Source organism: Octopus bimaculoides, chromosome 5, assembly GCF_046866305.1.
Source record: "Octopus bimaculoides isolate indiv1 chromosome 5, ASM4686630v1, whole genome shotgun sequence".
In the NCBI taxonomy this organism is placed as follows: domain Eukaryota; kingdom Metazoa; phylum Mollusca; class Cephalopoda; order Octopoda; family Octopodidae; genus Octopus; species Octopus bimaculoides.
In genome coordinates, this window is record NC_142932.1 from 75550175 (window position 1) to 75569194 (window position 19020).

A 19020-nucleotide genomic window follows, 5' to 3' on the forward strand; every position below is an offset into this window, starting at 1 on the left:
AAATTGTTATGATTAGAGAGAGAGAGAGATTTTTACCATATCTGTACTGGAATCTTTTTTTCTGTTTATTCTGGCTATGGAAGCAGCAAAGTTCTTGATACAACTGTAGTTCATCTTAACACTATTGCCGTTAAAGATTTTACAATATTTATGGTTGGTGGAGAAGTGCTTATTTATTCAGTCAAAGAAAATTTTTATTTGACTGTCATTTTTCGTGTACAGCACATTCCCATACTAACAGTCTTCTTTCTCTTGAAACACGATTCTTCTTATACCCAGTTTTTTCTCTCAGTTCATATGCACTCCAGTATTTGTGTACACTAACATTATACATACAGTATAGTATGCTTGCTTTATTTCTTTCCTGTACTGAAAGCCATTTATTTCACCACCATGCAGCATTGCAATTCAAACACAAGCTTCATACTGTCTACCCTTCACTCTGAGGTAGAAGACTTATGTTGCTAGCAGAAGTAACAGTCCACTGAAGTTTTTCCACCTTGTTTTCACTCTGCCTATTATACTTTTGGAACATCCACCATCACAGCATATTAATACTACCTATATAACAGATAACAGGAGCCCCCAGCTATGTCTAGAAAGCCTTTTAATTATAAAAAGTAGATTCCTTACTTCTGATGTGTCCTTAGTGCTTATTGCCTCTGTGAATCTTCCACATACAAACTTTGTTCTCTCCATTAGCCTGTCTGTGGTTCCACTACACCTCCTGTGCATCTATAGCTTACATTGGGTACAACATCTTGAATTTTGACCTATTCATTTACTTCATATCAAGCAAGGCCATTTCCCTGATTGTAGCAAGGTCCTGTCATTTTCCCAATTTACTATAGACTTTGCAAAGTTTACTTTGAGGCCTTTCAATTCTAGATTTTTATTCTTTTATCCTTTTATTTGTTTGTCATTTGACTGCAGCCGTGCTAGAGCATCGCCTTTAGTCAAACATATCGGCCCCAGGACTTATTCTTTGTAAGCCTAGCCTACTACTTATTCTATCAGTCTCTTTTACCGAACCTCTAAGTTATGGGAATGTAAACACACCAACATCGATTGTCAAGCGATGGTGGGGAGACAAACACAGACACACAAACATATATATATATATATATATATATATATATATACACACAATGAGCTTCTTTCAGTTTCTGTCTACCAAAAATTCCAAATTTTATTTAATTTGCTTTGCGGGAAGGACTGTTCCAACGAAGTCGTGTATTGTCCTTGCCTTCGAAACACGGAGTAGATGGAGCAGGGACAACTGATGAAGGGAAATATTCTTTATGTTGCATCTCTCGTCTCTCTGTTTCTTTTCGTTGTTCAAAAGAAAGTTTGTTTTCTGTCTTCGTTTCTCATTGTGTTTAACGTTTTTTTGTGATGTCCTGTGCCCATATATGCATGTATGTATACATATAGATGTAGGTATGTACATATATGTATGGATATATGCACATATTTATATATATATATATATATATATATATATATATATATATATATATATATATATATCATCACATTCATCTTTTAAAATCTATCCTCCTTGCTAGTATGGGATGGATGATTTGTTAGGATCCATTGGGTTTCAGGACAGTATTGTACTCCAATGGTACATGCACACACACACACACACACACACCCTTCCAGGGAACCAGGGAAAAGACTGATCAATGGGATTCAAATGTATTTAATATGACGTAACTGTCTGTCTGTCTATCAGTCTATCTCTGTGTATATCATCATCATCATCATCATCATCGTTTAACGTCCGCTTTCCATGCTAGCATGGGTTGGACGATTTGTCTGAGGACTGGTGAAACCGGATGGCAACACCAGGCTCCAGTCTAATTTGGCAGAGTTTCTACAGCTGGATGCCCTTCCTAACGCCAACCACTCAGAGAGTGTAGTGGGTGCTTTTACGTGTCACCCGCACGAAAACGGCCACACTCGAAATGGTGTCTTTTATGTGCCACCCGCACAAGCCAGTCCAGGGGCACTGGCAACGATATATATATATATATATATATATATATGTGAGTAAAAATAAATACAAAAAAGGGTTTTGTATGATCGTGTATAGAGGAATATATTATTTTATTTAAAAGAGTTCCAACTCTGTCTGTTTTTTATGTTTTATTTATATTCTTGTAAAATTAATGTGGGATATGGAATATATAATATAAAAATAGATCGTACAATGGAATGAAGTATTGAATGTCTTATTGAATATATGAAATATTGAGCGTTCAATATAAAGAATTAAATATATAAAGGCCTTGATGAATACCACAAGGTATGAAAATACGTATTCGCCTTTATATATTTAATTCTTTATATTGAACACTCAATATTTCATATATTCAATAAGACATATTTCATATATTCAATAAGACATTCAATACTTCATTTCATTGTACCATCTATTTTTGTATTATATATTATATATTCCATATTCTATATCCCACATTAATTTTACAAGAATATAAATAAAACATAAAAAACAGATAGAGTTGGAACTCTTTTAAATAAAATAATATATATATATATATATATATATATATATATATACACACACACACATACACACAGGGTACGATGAATAAACTGTTGTTTAAATTACACAAAAATGAAAATAACACTGACATCTCATTTTAATAGATATATTTACCAAAATTACATAAAAATAATCTTGAAATACTAAAGAGTAAATTTATTCAATAAAACCGCCATTGACTTCAACCATGGCCTCCAGATGACTTCGCAATCCTCTGCAACCCTTCTGGACGGTCTCTTTGTTTAAGGTGGTGAATGCTGCCATAATCCTTGCCTTCAGCTCATCTTTGGTGTTTCAAGGAGTTTTATTTGTCCCTTGCTTAACTGCATCCTATGCATAATAATCAAGGGGGTGGCAGTCTGGGGAGTTATGTGGCCAGATGTTAGGGGTGAGGTATTCACAGAAATTGTCTGACAACCATGACTGAGTTCTCTTGCTTGTTGGCATGGTGCAGAGTTCTGTTGTCAGACATAGGATCTTCCAGCAGCCACCCTTTTGACCCAGAGCAGTACTACCTCTTCCAGGCACTTGATGTATGGCTCCATGTTGAGTGTGAGGCAGTGTGGGAAGAAGAATAGAGGCATAACATCGCCATCACTAGTTATCATTCCAAACACCTTGATCTTGACTGGATGTTTGATTTTTTTTATCACTCTTGGTACATGTCCTCAGATTGCAGTCTTCTCAGATTGCAGTATTCTCAGATTGCAGTCTTCTCAGATTGACACCCAAACACTCTGAAATGTTCATATTGGAACTTTGGGCACAAATGCCAATCAGCTCAGCATGTGGTTTCCAAATTTCTGGCAGAGTGAATTGCATCATGGTAATGTTTCTCTCACAGATGGTGCCCAACTGACTCTACTATACTATGCAGTCAATAAAATCAAAAACAAACAATGCACATGTGTGAAATTAAAAATTTAAAACAGCAACAATTTACCCATCTCACCCTGTATGTATATATATATTCTTTTATTCTTTTATTTGTTTCAGTCATTTGACTGCAACCATGCTGGAGCACTGCCTTTAGTTGAACAAATCAACCTCAGGACTTATTCTTTGTAAGCCTAGTACTTATTCTATCGGTCTCTTTTGCCGAACTACTAAGTTACAGGGAAGTAAACACATCAACATCGGTTGTCAAGCAATGTTGGGTACACACACACACACACACACACACACACACACACACACACACACACACACACACACACACACACACACACGATGGGCTTCTTTCAGTTTCCATCTACCAAATCTTCTCACAAGGTTTTGGTCAGCCTGAGGCTATAGTAGAAGGAACTTGCCCAAGGTGCCACACAGTGGAACTACATATATGTACATATATATTCAGTACATATTACTTGCTTCAGTCATTAGGTTGCAGCCATGCCTGGGCACGTCAAACGAATCAACTCTAGTACTTTAAAGCTTGATATTTACTCTATCAGTCTCTTCTGCTAAACTACTAGGCTACAGGGACTTAAACATACCAACACCAGTTGTCAAGCAGTGTTGAGGGCACAAAAACATACACACATACAGACATGCATACATACACATTTACATACATACATACATACATAATACACATATATATATAATATATATATATATATATATGTATATATATATATATATGATAGGCTTTTTTCAGTTTCCATCTATTAAATCCACTCACAAGGTTTTGGTTGGCCTGAGGTTACAGTAGAAGGCACTTATCTAAGGCACCATATAGTGGGACTGAAACTATATGGTTGGGAAGCAAACTTCTTACCATGCAGCCATGCTGTCTGTCATGTTTGCTCATTTATACTTTAGCATTGTTTTGCTTTTAATGACAACAAATTGAGAAATATTATGAATAAAGCATTGAAATCGTGATGACTTTTGTTTGACAACTGATGAAGGGTGAGTGTCCACACCTGTTGTGATTTTTCATGCTCTCCAAACTAACACTGGTTATCAAATTATGGGGTGGGAGACCAGCATGAACTCACACACACACATATACACGCACATACTTACACTCCACTCACACACTCTTACATGATAAATTTCCAAACAGTTTCTGTTGACCAAATCTATTTACAAGGCTTTGGTTGGCTCAGGGCTATTGTAGAAGACACAAGCCCAATGTGTCATTTAGTGAGATTGAACCTGAATCCATAGCATTGCAAAGCAAATTTCTAAGTCATATGACCACACCTGCATCTGTTCATTTTTCAATATGTTCTCTGTTTTAGGCAGCGAGCTGGCAGAAACGTTAGCACACTGTGCAAAATGTATAGCGGTATTTCATCTGTCTTTACATTCTGAGTTCAAATTTTGCCGAGGTCGACTTTGCCATTTATCCTTTTGTGGTTGATAAATTAAGTACCAGTCGATCTAATTGACTGGGTCGATCTAATTGACTGGGTCGATTTAATTGACTGGGTTGATCTAATTGACTGGCTCCCTCCCCAAAAATTTCGGTAGAAAAGAATGTTCTTTGTTTTTAGAAAGATTGTAAATGATATTTAGAACGTTTATTACTGAACTGATTTATGGTTTATAGAATGTTCACTGTTGTGCTGTTTGTTTGCAGAATGTTCATACCTTTTTATGACTATTGTTTACTAACTTTTCACATATCTAATAACTATTGTTTACAGACTGTTCACTCTCCTAATAACTATTGCTTACAGAATACAATTAATATCCTGTGTTTATGTAATATTCACAGTTTACTAATTATGATTTGCAGAGTGTTCACTGACATACAGTGATTAGTGTTCATGAAAAAACATCACTATTACACCAATGATTGTTCACAAATTGTTCACTTTTTATAGTGATAATTGTTTACAGAATGCTCACTATTTTACTAACATTAGTTCGCATAATGTTCACTGCCATGTTGGTGATAGCCTACACATATTTTGCTGATGTTTTATTGATTGTTTACTGATTGCTGACAGACTTTACTGATGTTATGATGATTGTTTACAGAATGCTCATAGTATTGCTAACAATTGCCTCAATAACACTGTAACAATTTTTGTCCTTTGGTAGCAACTGTTATTTCTTATTTGCTTAACCCTTGAAAGTATGAAAAATGGCTGATATTTCCTTCAAACTTTGCTTTTGTTACATCATCATCATCTTCGTTTAACGTCTGCTTTCCATGCTAGCATGGGTTGGACGATTTTACTGAGGACTGGTGAAACCAGATGGCTACACCAGGCTCCAATCTGATTTGGCAGAGTTTCTACAGCTGGATGCCCTTCCTAATGCCAACCACTCCGAGAGTGTAGTGGGTGCTTTTTATGTGTCACCGGCACAAAGGCCAGTCAGGCAGTACTGGCAATGGTCACGCTCAAAATTGGTGTATTTTATGTGCCACCTACAGAAGAGCCAGTCCAGGGGCTCTCGCTTGAAAGTCCTTACACATGCCACAGGCACAAGTGCCAGAAAGGCGACGCTGGACATAGGTGCCGTCACGATTTTGCTTTTGCTTGCCCCAACAGGTCTTTGCAAGCTGAGTTTCGTGTCCAATGAAGAAGACGACGTTGGCATGGGTGCCAGTCTTACATTTGTTCAAATCCCAAAGAATCCTTTTCAACACGTGGCTTATGATCAGAGATCCGCATATTGTCAGCCACTTTGTAACATGCTCAAGTGGTTAAGGTCAAGCAACTGACAAGCAAATCTGTGGTACTGAGTAGAATATTTGCTATAATGATATTTCTGAAATTCAGCAACTCAACTGAATCTGTCTGAAGTGTAATGAAAAATAGGTCAGTTTCAAAACATTATTGTTCAGGTCACAAAAGCAAAGTTTGAAGGGAATAATAGTCATTTCCTTTGATTTCTAGATAAAAGCAAATAGAAAATAACACTTACTGACCAAAAACGAAAAAAAAAATGTTAAATGTTCACTGCCTTGCTGAATATTGTCAGCAAACATTTCATTAATATATTATGAATAATTTCAAAATGCTCGCTTCATTTTTCTAATAATTGCTTAAATGCTGGTCACTTTTGCTGTTGAATATGCATAAATCTCTTTTAATTTACTATGTCAATTAAAATATGGATATTAATGAAATATGGATCTTTTTTTTATCTTCTTTTACTTGTTTCAGTCATTGGATTTCAGCCATGCTGTGGCACTACTGCAAAGTGTTTAGTTGAGTAGATCAACCCCAGTACCTACTTTTTAAGTCTGGTACTTATTCTATCAGTCTCTCTTGATGAACCACTTAGTTCCAGGAATGTAAACAAACCAACAGCAGTTGGCAAGAAGAGGGATGGTAGACAAACATACACATATGTATACACAGTTTCCATCTACCAGATTCACTCACAGGGTATTGGTTGGCCTAGGGCAATAGCAAAAGATATTTGTATGAGGTGCCACACAGTAGGACTGAACCCAAAACCATGAGATTGCAAAGCTTCTGAATCATACAACCATGACTGCTCCTATAAGGATGCTATTTAAATGTTTACCAAATGATTTGATCTTTATCCTTTATGGCTATAGTGATAGAACTCATATTAGACAGCTGCTGCTTCTTATCACCTTCTTTAGGAGACAAACACAACACTATATTACTATGAAGATTTTCACATGTTGTTATACACTGCTGGTTGCAATGCACTTCCTTGCAATGTTATAGCTTTTGAATGAAGCCACTTTGCTGGATACGCAGGGAGGCCAATATTCCTCATGAATGGAATGTCAGTCAATTACGTGGTTATCCATTTACAGCTGAGTAGACTGATGCAACATTCAATGATGTTTTGCTCAAGAACACAATGCCCTTCTGGTCTGGGAATCAAAATTACAATTTTGTGATTGTGTGTGTGTCACCCTAACCACTAAGCAACACACCATCATCATATATATGATAAGGGTTATTATTCAGGGATCTGAGTGTAGGAAGTTTGTAAGCTTCAAGCAGTGAGTGGTAGGTATAAGACTGAAGATTCTTCTCAATTCTGCATTTTTATGTGTGTATGTATGTGTTAATTTATGAGAGATAAAGAGATTACATACTGTTTGTCTTAGAGAAATTCATAAATTAACATATACAAGACTCCACTTAATTCCCCCACTACAATTTAATATGAAGAGATAACAAGAGTTATCTCCCCATGGTACCTAATTATAGATAATGGGACAGAGTCAGAGACACAGAAAAGTCTTGTTGATGTGTTATGACCTAGAGATGCTTATTCAGCCAGCATAAAGGGGTGTTCCAAAAATAGAGTAGCATTTGAAGATATTTTACATAAAAATCTTGATAGACAAATGAGACATAGGATTTGGGGTGGGTGGGGGGTTCCTTACCACCTACAGCACTTCATTGTCTTGAATTCTTCTGTCTATATTCTCTTTCTCTCTCTCTTTCTTTCTCCTGTGAATTTAGAATTATTATTATTGCTGTTGTTGTTCTTGGTATAATAAATGTTGCTGGCAGTCTGTAAGAAGAAATACTTAGTAGCATTTCTTTTGGCTCTTTATATTCTGAGTTCAAATCCTGCTAAGGTCAACTTTGCATTTCATCCTTTTGAGATTGATAAAATAAGTACCATTTGAGAACTGGAGTCAATGTTATCAACTACTCTCTTCTAGAATTGCTGGCTTTATGCCTAAAGAAGAAGGAATCGTTACTATTATTATTGAGAGAGCAAAGTGACACTGGGGTAAAATATATGAAGCCCATCCATTATATCTCCCCATCTGATAAGGGTACACCAAGCAAATGCATCACAACCATATGTGCATATGTGACCTTAAGATAAACAGTGCATGACGTTGCAGGCAGGACCCAGTTAGAATTTTCTTCCAGTCTAGTAGCCCATACCACTCAAAAGGTCCCTGAATAAGGGTTGTTTAAGGACATTGAATGAAACACCCAGGTTCTCAGAAGTGAATTATTCAAACCCCAAAGAATTCCTCTCAACACATGGCTATGATGCTCCCCCCACTGTTTCTGCTCATGATCAGAGATGCACATATTGTCAGCCACTAAGGGACATGCTCAACTGATTAAGGTCAAACAACTGACAAGCAAATCTGTGGTATTGAACAGAATATTTGCTGTAGCCCATCTTTTATACCAAGACAAAACATGTACATGACAACACTTCTAGTCACTTTATTATTATTATTATTATTATTATTATTATTAAGGTGGTGAGCTGGCAAAATTGTTAGCATGCCGAGCAAAATTCTTTGCAGCATTTTGTCTGTCTTTACATTCTGAGTTCAAATTTCACTGAGGTCAACTTTGCCTTTCATCCTTTCGGGGGTTGATAAATTAAGTAACCACAAAATTTCAGGCCTTGTGCCTTGTGTAGAAAGGATTATTATTATTATTATTATTATTATTATTATTATTATTATTATTAATGATTTGTGTTGTAGAATGTGATTTCCAGAAACAGTTCCAATGTGGAAATGGAATCTGTATGTCCCACAAACATTGGTGCAACAATGTTAGAGATTGTTCTGATGGTTCTGATGAATTGCCAGGATGCAGTAAGTCATTCTACAATATTTTCCTTCAATATATTTATTTTATGTATTTTATGTTAACTTGTTAACTGTCTTGTTTTTATGATGTGTTTTTTTTTTAACAATAGCATCTTTGATTGCAAGTTTCAAATGCTCTAGTCAATGGTTCCTTTCATTGTAACAGCAAGAAGGGAAAGTCTGTACAAACTTGTGTGGCATAAATACCAAAAGGCATTTTGCTTGAAAACACCACTTGATTGGTTTTCTTGGTGATGTTTACATCATTCACTGTTATACAGCTCCTAAGGGAATACATATGCACACATATACTCACATTATCATCATCATCACTACCCTATTTAATGTTCATGCCCCATATTGGTACTGATTGGATGATTTGACAGGATCCAATACATCCAAGGACTGCATCAATCTCCTGTGTCTACTTTAGCATAGATTATACAGCTGGAGATCTTTCCTAATGCTATTTACTTTATAGATTGTACTTGGGGCCTCTTTTTGTGCCACCAGCAGCTTGCAACAGGAACCTGTGAGAAGCAGCTTTATGCTAAGAGATGCTGACTATGTACCTTCTCATATCTACTTCTCAGTAAACTCACAAAACTTCCATTCTTTTCTAGTATCTCACCTCAACTTAGATCTTATATTTCTGTAAGTTAAGATTATCATCTCTATCCTTCAGATGATATACTGTACAGTTAAGATATGTCATTCTTGTCTTACATATGAAGTATCTGTGAGCCAAGATTTATCTACTTTGTGCTAGAAATGGTACATCTTAACTCACAAATATCTGTGAGTTAAGATGTATGCCTACAGTTCTAAAGTTGTTGTATCTGAGAATTAAGATGCATCTTCCTGTACTATAGATGATATATTCCAGAGTTAAAAGGTGGTGTCTTCATACAACATATGGTGTATCTTAAAGTTAAAATGTTATATTACCTTTTACTTGTAATACAAGGTAATATTACTGAAAGTTAAGATCTATCATTTCTGTATTACAAATGAGTTAGGATCTATCCTTCAAGTGCTTAGATCTGTCCTCACTGTTCTACTGATGAGTTAGGATTTGTTCTCATTGTACCACCGATGAGTTAAGATCTATCCCTGCACTACAGATGAGTTGAGATTTATCCTCTCTATATAACAGATATTCTATTTGAGAATTTAGACCTAACATCTTTGTATTACAGATGAGTTAAGATCTGTTCTCTCTGTATTACAGATGACTTAAAATCTATCTTTCATATACTTCACATCAGTTAAGCGCTATCCTTTATTTACTACAGATATTATATTTGAGAGTTAAGACATTTATTGTTTACTATGTTTCATTATCATTTTAGAATGTCTTGAGACCCAATTCCATTGTAAACTGTCCGGAGAATGTATTCCTGGAGAATCTTACTGTGATGGTCATGCTCTATGTCAAGATCTCACTGATGAACCACACAATTGTAGTAAGTTATCAAGAATTGTCTATAATACTTTTAAGGTCAAAACTATTGACACCTCTCACCTGCAACGTTTTGTTTTCATTTTCTGACATAATCCTCACTCCTACTCTCTACTACACAGTTTAATTGCAATTAAAGGATGGCCTGCATGGAAATTAACTAATGTTGTTTCTCAAAGTTCTGCTGCACAAGTGAATCCAAAAGACCTAGCATTCAGCAATAAAGCAGAGTTAATAATAATAATAATAATAATAATAATAATAATAATAATCCTTTCTATTATAGGCACAAGGCCTGAAAATTGGGGGATGGGGATAGTTGATTACATCGATCCCAGTACTCAACTGGTATTTCATTTATCGACCATGAAAGGATGAAAGGCAAAGTCGACCTCAGTGGAGTTTGAACTCACAACGTAGTGATGGGCAAAATATTGCTATAAACATTTCGTCCAGCATGCTAAAGATTTTGCCAGCTCACCACCTTAATAATAATAATAATAATAATAATAATAATAATGATAATAATAATGATAATAATAATAATAATAATAATAATGATGATGATAATAATGACAACAACAACAACAATAAAGTAATTACTTTTTCCATAGAGTATTGATGAATATTTGATATACAGTCTACATTAGTTCTTCCTCAGTTGTAATAGTAGTAGCTTGAGTAGTACTGGTGATGGTAGTAGTAACAGTGCTTTGTGTAGTGGTGGTGGTGGTATAGGTGACAGAAATTGTGATAGTCGTGGTGGTGGTAGTAGTAATAATAGTATTGGTGGTGGGAGTAGAGGGTAGCAGGGTGATGTAAATGGTGTTAAAAGAAATGAAGAACCAGTTCATGAAACTCTTCTTTTTTTGTCTTCTTCTTCTCTCCCATTAGCATGCAACCCCAAATGGCACATAGAATGTGCCAACCATCGATGTCTTCCAAAGTCTTTCAAATGTGATGCAATTAATCAATGTGGAGATTTCAGTGATGAAGTAAATTGCAGTAAGTGTTTCATCCTCTTATCTCTTAAATTATTTATTCACATAACAGCACAATTACAAAATATTTTATTCTTAAATTGTAAAGTATGTCCATGGATATTAACTGGCTGGGTATCATCAATATTACACACACACACACACACACGCACGCATGCACACGCACACACACACACACACACACACACACACACATTGAACATATTCTTTTATTCTTTATTTGTTTCAGTCATTTGACTGTGGCTATACTGGGGGTACTGCCTTGAAGGGTGTTAGTTGAACAAATCGACCCCAGGACTTTTTTAAAGCCTGGTACTATTCTATCAGTTCCTTTTGCTGAATTGATAAGTTATGGGGGTGTAAACACACCAATACTGGTTATCAATTGGTGGTGATAGACAAACACACACATACACTTTCACATGCACACACACTCGTACATGCACACATATATATATATATGACAGGCTTTCAGTTTCAGTCTACGAAATTCACTCACAAGGTTTTGGTTGGCCTGAGGTTATAGTAGAAAACTTTTGATCAAAGTGACATGCAGTGGGACTGAACCTGGAACAACGTGGCTGGGAAGCCAGCTTCTTACCACACAGCCATGCCTATATGATAAAATATTATAAACAGAAGTTTATATCAGTTTTTCTTTGTGTACATTTCACACTTGTGATTGTTTGAGAGCTCTGCATTGGTTGTCTCATTTGATGTCTGTAACATAATGCAATAAGATGTTCTAATGATCTGCAGTGGTTCAGCATCCAATTGCACTTGGAACATCCAATGCAGAGATTCCAGACAGCCACAATAATGAAATCTATAATATGTAGGGAAATAAACAATATAAACTTGTGTTTAGTATAATTTCTCTTACATTTGCTCTGCATATCATAACCAGTTATTACTATTAATATAATAGTAAATAACCACTACATTGGAAGCAGACTGGATGATGACAATCTACAAGGAGCTCTAAACTCAAAAGTAGCAGTCATACATCTAACTGTACACATCAGATATACTATGTATGTATGTATGTATGTATGTCTCTTCTATTTTTTAATTATCATAAATCTTCCACTGAGGTGGGAGCTAGTTTCCAACAAAGATATGAGGCTCCATCTTTGGGATGTTGTCAACACAAACAAATTCACATTTGAAACTTGAGAAAAGTCTTGCATATTTTTACTGTTCCACTCACAGATTGCATTTGTAATGTATGAATTAGCCGGTATATTTCTCTTTCTGAAAATCTCAGTTTATCCAGATTCTCTTTTAAGCACTTACTTTGTATGTATGTATGTATGTATGTATGTATGTATGTATGTATGTATGTATGCATGCATGCATGCATGTATGTATGTATGTATGTATGTATGCATGCATGCATGCATATATGTATGTCATTATTCAGTTTTTTTTCAAGATTTCTTACTAATAAAGACAGAGAGCTGGTTTCTAACCTAGATTCCAAGACTCCTTCATTGGAATTTCAACAACATCAACAGGGTAATTTTGTATGTATATATGTTTGCATATGTGCAGATTTTTATGTTTTGTTTTATGTATGTGTTCTCATGCATATGTATGTATGTATATTGAAAATACTTCACGGAGTGATGACTGTGCCCTGCATAATTACAGGCTGCCCTTTGGCAAGTTATAGCACCTGTTCAGCCACCCTGCCAGGGATATGATGAAGTCATGAGATTGCAGTATGATTGATTGGGAAGAAATAATGGAAGAGCTCAACTGAGCTAATGGTGTTTCTTACATTGATGCTGAGCAGAGGAATCCGAGAAGATCAATGATCAGAATCATCAAACTCTATGAAGAGAGTAACTGCAATGCATCCATAGTGTTGGCATCCATGGTTGTGTAATCAGTTAATAAAAGATTCACTATGACTCAAGTTCCCAATTTGAATTCATAATAATGGAATTGATGGCAACAGAGTGTCATGCGAATCTGCAAAATAGATAACGAAACAAAGAAAAACAGTGTATGTATGTATCTATGTCACTGGTCTGGAGAGACTACAGAGGTCATGGACACTGACCCCCTACTCCATTGACTTATACAATATTGCAGGAATGGATTTGAAGACAAGTTTTTCATGATGAGCCAACTGGCAGGAGACCTAGGAGTAGGCCAAGAATGAAATGGTTGGCGGCGAATGAGAAGGCGGCGAGCTGGCAGAGACGTTAGCACACCGGGCGAAATGCTTAGCGGTATTTCATCTGCCGTTACATTCTGAGTTCAAATCCCGCCGCGGTCAACTTTGCCTTTCATCCTTTCGGGGTCGATAAATTAAGTACCAGTTACGCACTGGGTCGATGTAATTGACTTAATCTCTTTGTCTGTCCTTGTTTGTCCCCTCTATGTTTAGCCCCTTGTAGGCAATAAAGAAATAAGAATGAGATGGTTGGATAATATTCAAAGTCTCAGCTGGTGATGCTGATGCTTGGGAATCCAGCAGAAAAGTGTAATAATGGTTACTTCTGATAGCAATCTACTTCCATGACCCTCCCAGAAATAGTGGTGGAGAAAATGGGTGGATGAATGGATGGATGGATGTTAAAGTGTTGGATAGTGGGTGGAACAGTGCTGGATATAGGAGTAAGCTAAACAAGTTACAATTTGAGACTTACAATTAGCTGGGCTTGGAATGATTAAGAGATATGCTTTTAATTTTTGTGAGATCTGATGTAAATGTTTAATGGGAAACTTCCAAACTTTATGTAGCTTAGAGGCTCCCCCATTGTAACAGCATTAAAGAACCCCAAGCAAAGCAATGCACTGAGGTCACAACATACAAAATCTTAGCATAGATCAGCACTAAGACACTGGAGCAAGGCATGGACCTCCAACCTGTTGAATCCTGTTGAAACATGCAACCCATACCAGCATGGAAAGTGGACATAAGGTTATTATAATTTAATAGGGAAAATGCCACTAGAATCACCTTATCCCCAACAAAAAAGAAGCATAATTAAATTAACTATTTTGTACAGGTATGGTTGTGTAACTAAAAAGCTTGTTTTGCAAGCTTTGGGTTCTGTGCCACTGCCTGGCACCTTGGGTAAGTGTCTACTATTATAGCTCTGGGTTGACCAATGCCTTGTGAGTGAATTTGCTAGCCTTTGTTTTGTTTTTTTCAATTATTTTTATTGGTGTTCATTTTTGTCCAATTCTCTTTCTATTGTCTTCCAGCTTGTTTTGGCAGTGATTACAAATGTAAGAATGGGATGTGTCTTCCTATAATGAAAGTCTGTAATGGTCAACCAGACTGTGCTGATGGTGATGACGAATCAAGTGACTGCAGTATGTAGATCATTTTAACTCTTTTGTTATCATATTTCTGTTGAAATACTTTGCCTTTGATTCAATTAATTTTGAAAATTATGAAGAATTTAGTGAAATAACTGTCATTGTTAAGGTGATGTTTGGAACATGAATTACTATGAAATTTTGATTAAAATTTCTGTTTTAGACCACTTTAAAACAGAAAATTTTTTATCACAAAACCAGATGTGCTCTCAGCCCTGGTTGATAGCAATAGGATAAAGTTAAAAAGATATGCTCAGCTTAATGTTTTTGTTGCCATATTTTCTGTTGAAATATATTTCCTTTATTTAACTTAATTTTGAAAATAATGAAGAACATAGCAAAATAATTTTGCCATTATGGTTGGAATATAAATTAACATAATCTTAATATGAAGTTTTAATAAAGAATTTAATAAGGTAACTTTGTACTTATTGAACATGAATTTTTGTTGGAAGGTTTGAATTTAGATGACTTTAAAAAAAACAAGGGGTTTGTATTAGGAAGTTACGGTTAATGTTGGGAGGATTACTGAACTGCTTTGCCAATGGGTTCCACAAGGTAAAAGAAGACATGGCCGACCAAAGGAAACGTGGCGGAGAACAATAACAAAAAAACTTAAAAGCTGAGGGTTAACAATGGAACAAAGTGTCAAGGATGCTTTTAGTGTTGGAAGGTGGAATGATCTTGCTGTTGCCTCAAGTGCCACAAGACACAATGAGAACCAAATGTAATGTAATGTTGGGAGGATGAGTATCAAAAGAGTAAACAAATAATTTACATTCTCTCTCAGACCAACTTCATTTCATTACATCATTGTTGTTCTTAAGGTTAACCCTGACCCAGTACACCTTTGGTCAAAGCTAGTCCATCCATGACCTTCTCATCTTACTTTTCTCTTCAGTCATAATATATTTATGATTACATTATCCAATGTATCCTTTGTTTTTATTGGTTATCTTTCGATTGTTTATAAACACAATATGATATGATGTAACAGATATTTAGTTGCTATTTTTAGGAAGTTGGGTAACCACATATAGGATTTATAAGTTCCCTCTCCATTCAGTTTCATGATACTTATACAATGTTTATTAATTAAGGACCTAAAGTAACATTCAAAGGATTCTTAACTGTCTGAAAAGGGATCTGAGTTCCCAAACCACAGATTGAATTTGACAATTGTGACTGTGTAGTTAAGAAGTTTGCTCCTTAATCACATGCTTTTGAGTTCAATCTTACTGCATGGTACTTTTGGCAAGTGTCTTCTTCTATGGCTGTGTAAGTGGATTTGGTAGATGGAAACTGACAGAAGTGTGTGTGTGTTGATATTGCATGATTGTTGTAAATGTATGTCACTGTTAGACAAGCACTGTCCTTCATTTCCAATCTCCTGTGAGACCATGTCTGGCCATGGGGAAATATAACTTTACTTGAAAACAGGTGAGGGTTGGCTACAGGAAGGGCATTCAGCTAAGAATACTTGCCTCAATGAATTCTATCTGGCTCATGTCTATGGAAATATGGAAAAGTGGATATTAAAATGATGATGATGATGATGATGATGATGATGATGATGAATAACAACAACAACAACAGAAATAACTACCCCTTTTTGTTGTCATACAGCTCATGCCACTCTCACATGATATCAAGACAAGGAATCACACACATGCATATGCCAACTCTTTGATGCTGTTATTTAGATCATATGAGATCTGTGTGAAGCTTCATAACTGCAACAACAGTAACAACTATATAACTCTGACCAAATAATGATATAATGTGCAATCTCATTTATCTGATTGTGGAACAATCCAAATTTAATAATGGCATAATTTGTCCAGTATTGAATTCCCTCTTGTTGTTTGAATGATATAAGAAATAAGACAAAGAATACACAAGTTGATAAAGCAGGAATGATTTGATATAGACATAAATTGATACTAATATTAATACTAATAATAATAATAGTTATCCTTTCTGCTCTAGGTACAAGGCCTGAAATTTTGTGTGGAGGGTATAAGTTATTTTCATTGACCCCAGTGCTCATCTAATTCTTGTTTTATTGATCCTGAAAGGATAGCAAACTTTGCCTTCCATTCTTTTGAGGGGTCAATAAAATAAGGAGCAGTTGAGTACTGAGGTCGATATAATCAACTAACCCCACTGTCTGTAATTGCTGGCATTGTGTTATAGCAGAAAGGATTATTATTATTGTTATTGTTATTATTTTTATAATTATTCTGACTGGCCTTCGTGCCGGTGGTGCGTAAAAGCACCCACTACACTCTCGGAGTGGTTGGCGTTAGGAAGGGCATCCAGCTGTAGAAACTCTGCCAAATCAGATTGGAGCCTAGTGTAGCTATCTGGTTCACCAGTCCTCAGTCAAATCGTCCAACCCATGCTAGCATGGAAAGCGGACGTTAAACGATGATGATGATGATGATGATGATGATGATGATGATGATTCTACTGGGGTCAGCTTTGCCTTTCATCCTTTCAGGGTTGATAAATTAAGTTCCATTGAAACACTGGGGTCGATGTAATCAACTAGTTCCCTACCTTCAAATTTCAGGCCTTGTGCCTATAGTTGAAAGGATTATTATTATTATAAATAATAATGATAATAATGACTCTGTGGTTGAGAAGTTTGCTTCCAGCCACATGATTCCAGGTTCAGTCTCACTGTGTGCCACCTTGGGCAAGTGTCTTCTTTTATAACCCCAGGCCAACCAAAGCCTTGAGAATAGATTTGGCACTGAGAAAATGTACCTCCTGCATATGTAAACACACACACACACACACATTATATGCATATGTATGTATGTGCACACACATTTTTCTATGTGTGATTGTTTATATCTGTAATCACACAAAAGTTTGGCAGGTGATGTTGCTTCCAGTTTCTCGTGTCAACAAATCATTCAGGCACTTCAAAGCTGTGTGAAATAAGTGATTTCTTACTAGAAAAACAGGTGAGAATTAGCACCAGGAAGAACATCTGACTAAAAGAATTCCTCAACATATTCTTCCAACCCATGCAAGTATGGAAAAGCAGATATAAAACAAATAAATGAAATAACTAATATTATCTCAAGCCAAAATTAGTTTGGTACTCTTTTCCCATACATTTCTGTTTGCTACTTGTGTTAGAATCAACAAAAGGGTGGTTAAGAAGCTCACCTTGCAACCATGTGGTTTTGGGTTCAGTCCCACTGTATGACATTGTGGGCAAGTATCTTGTACTTTAAGAAGTACATATTTTAGTAAAAATATATTAAAGAATAAGCTACATTTATAGGTTCTGGAATTTAAAGCTTCTTGATGAATCAACAGAAATTTGTGCATGTGTGTATATGCATAAATGTATGTGTGTATGTATATGCGTGAGTATGTATGTATGTAAACATATATATATATACATACATACATACATACATACATACATACATACATACATACATACATATATATATATATATATATATATATATATATATATATATATATATATATATATATATATATATGTATGTATTAGAAAAGAATATGTTTTTCTAACAGAAAATGCTAAGATTTAATTAACTGCTACACTACCCATCTATCCTTCTACCATTCCACTTCACTCTTCTAAACTTGAAAGAATTCCTTTGCCACACTTTGTTGTAAACATGCCTTTGTGTACGATCAAATGTAATAACGTCTGTGCATTGCCCACACTGCTGTGTACAGCATATAGTTTAGTGGGTTGTGATGGTGCAATAAACCAGTAAACAACATCTGTAATATTGTAGTGCAGCTACTGTGTTGTGTTGTTATATTATATGGGTTTCATTTATCTATGCATGTGTGTGTGTGTTTGTGTTGGTGTAGAGTAATGAGTGTGTTCGGGCTAATTGTGATAGATTACCTGCAGTACTAAATAGATTTGTTTCACCATACAATGAAGTTGTATTAATATAGACTTAAAATAGCTTCGATAGCATGCAGAATCTCTCTTTCTCTCTCTCTCTCTCTCTCTCTCTCTCTCTCTCTCTCTCTCTCTCTCTCTCTCTGTCTTATTATCACACAATTCCTCTATCAGTCACTCCTTCTCTCTTTTGTCATTCACTCTATC

General features: G+C 35.7%; 1 protein-coding gene across 4 annotated transcripts in view; it reads left to right on the forward strand.

The window, feature by feature from the left end:
* The window catches only part of LOC106867534 (atrial natriuretic peptide-converting enzyme), a 169452-nt gene that overhangs the window by 107081 nt on the left and 43351 nt on the right, over positions 1-19020 (forward strand). For all 4 annotated transcript variants that reach the window (XM_089352458.1, XM_089352459.1, XM_089352460.1 and 1 more), the window contains 4 exons: positions 8994-9107; positions 10454-10567; positions 11458-11568; positions 14787-14897. In XM_089352458.1, the coding sequence (XP_089208584.1) occupies positions 8994-9107; positions 10454-10567; positions 11458-11568; positions 14787-14897 (450 nt within the window). The remainder of the gene's footprint in view (positions 1-8993; positions 9108-10453; positions 10568-11457; positions 11569-14786; positions 14898-19020) is intronic.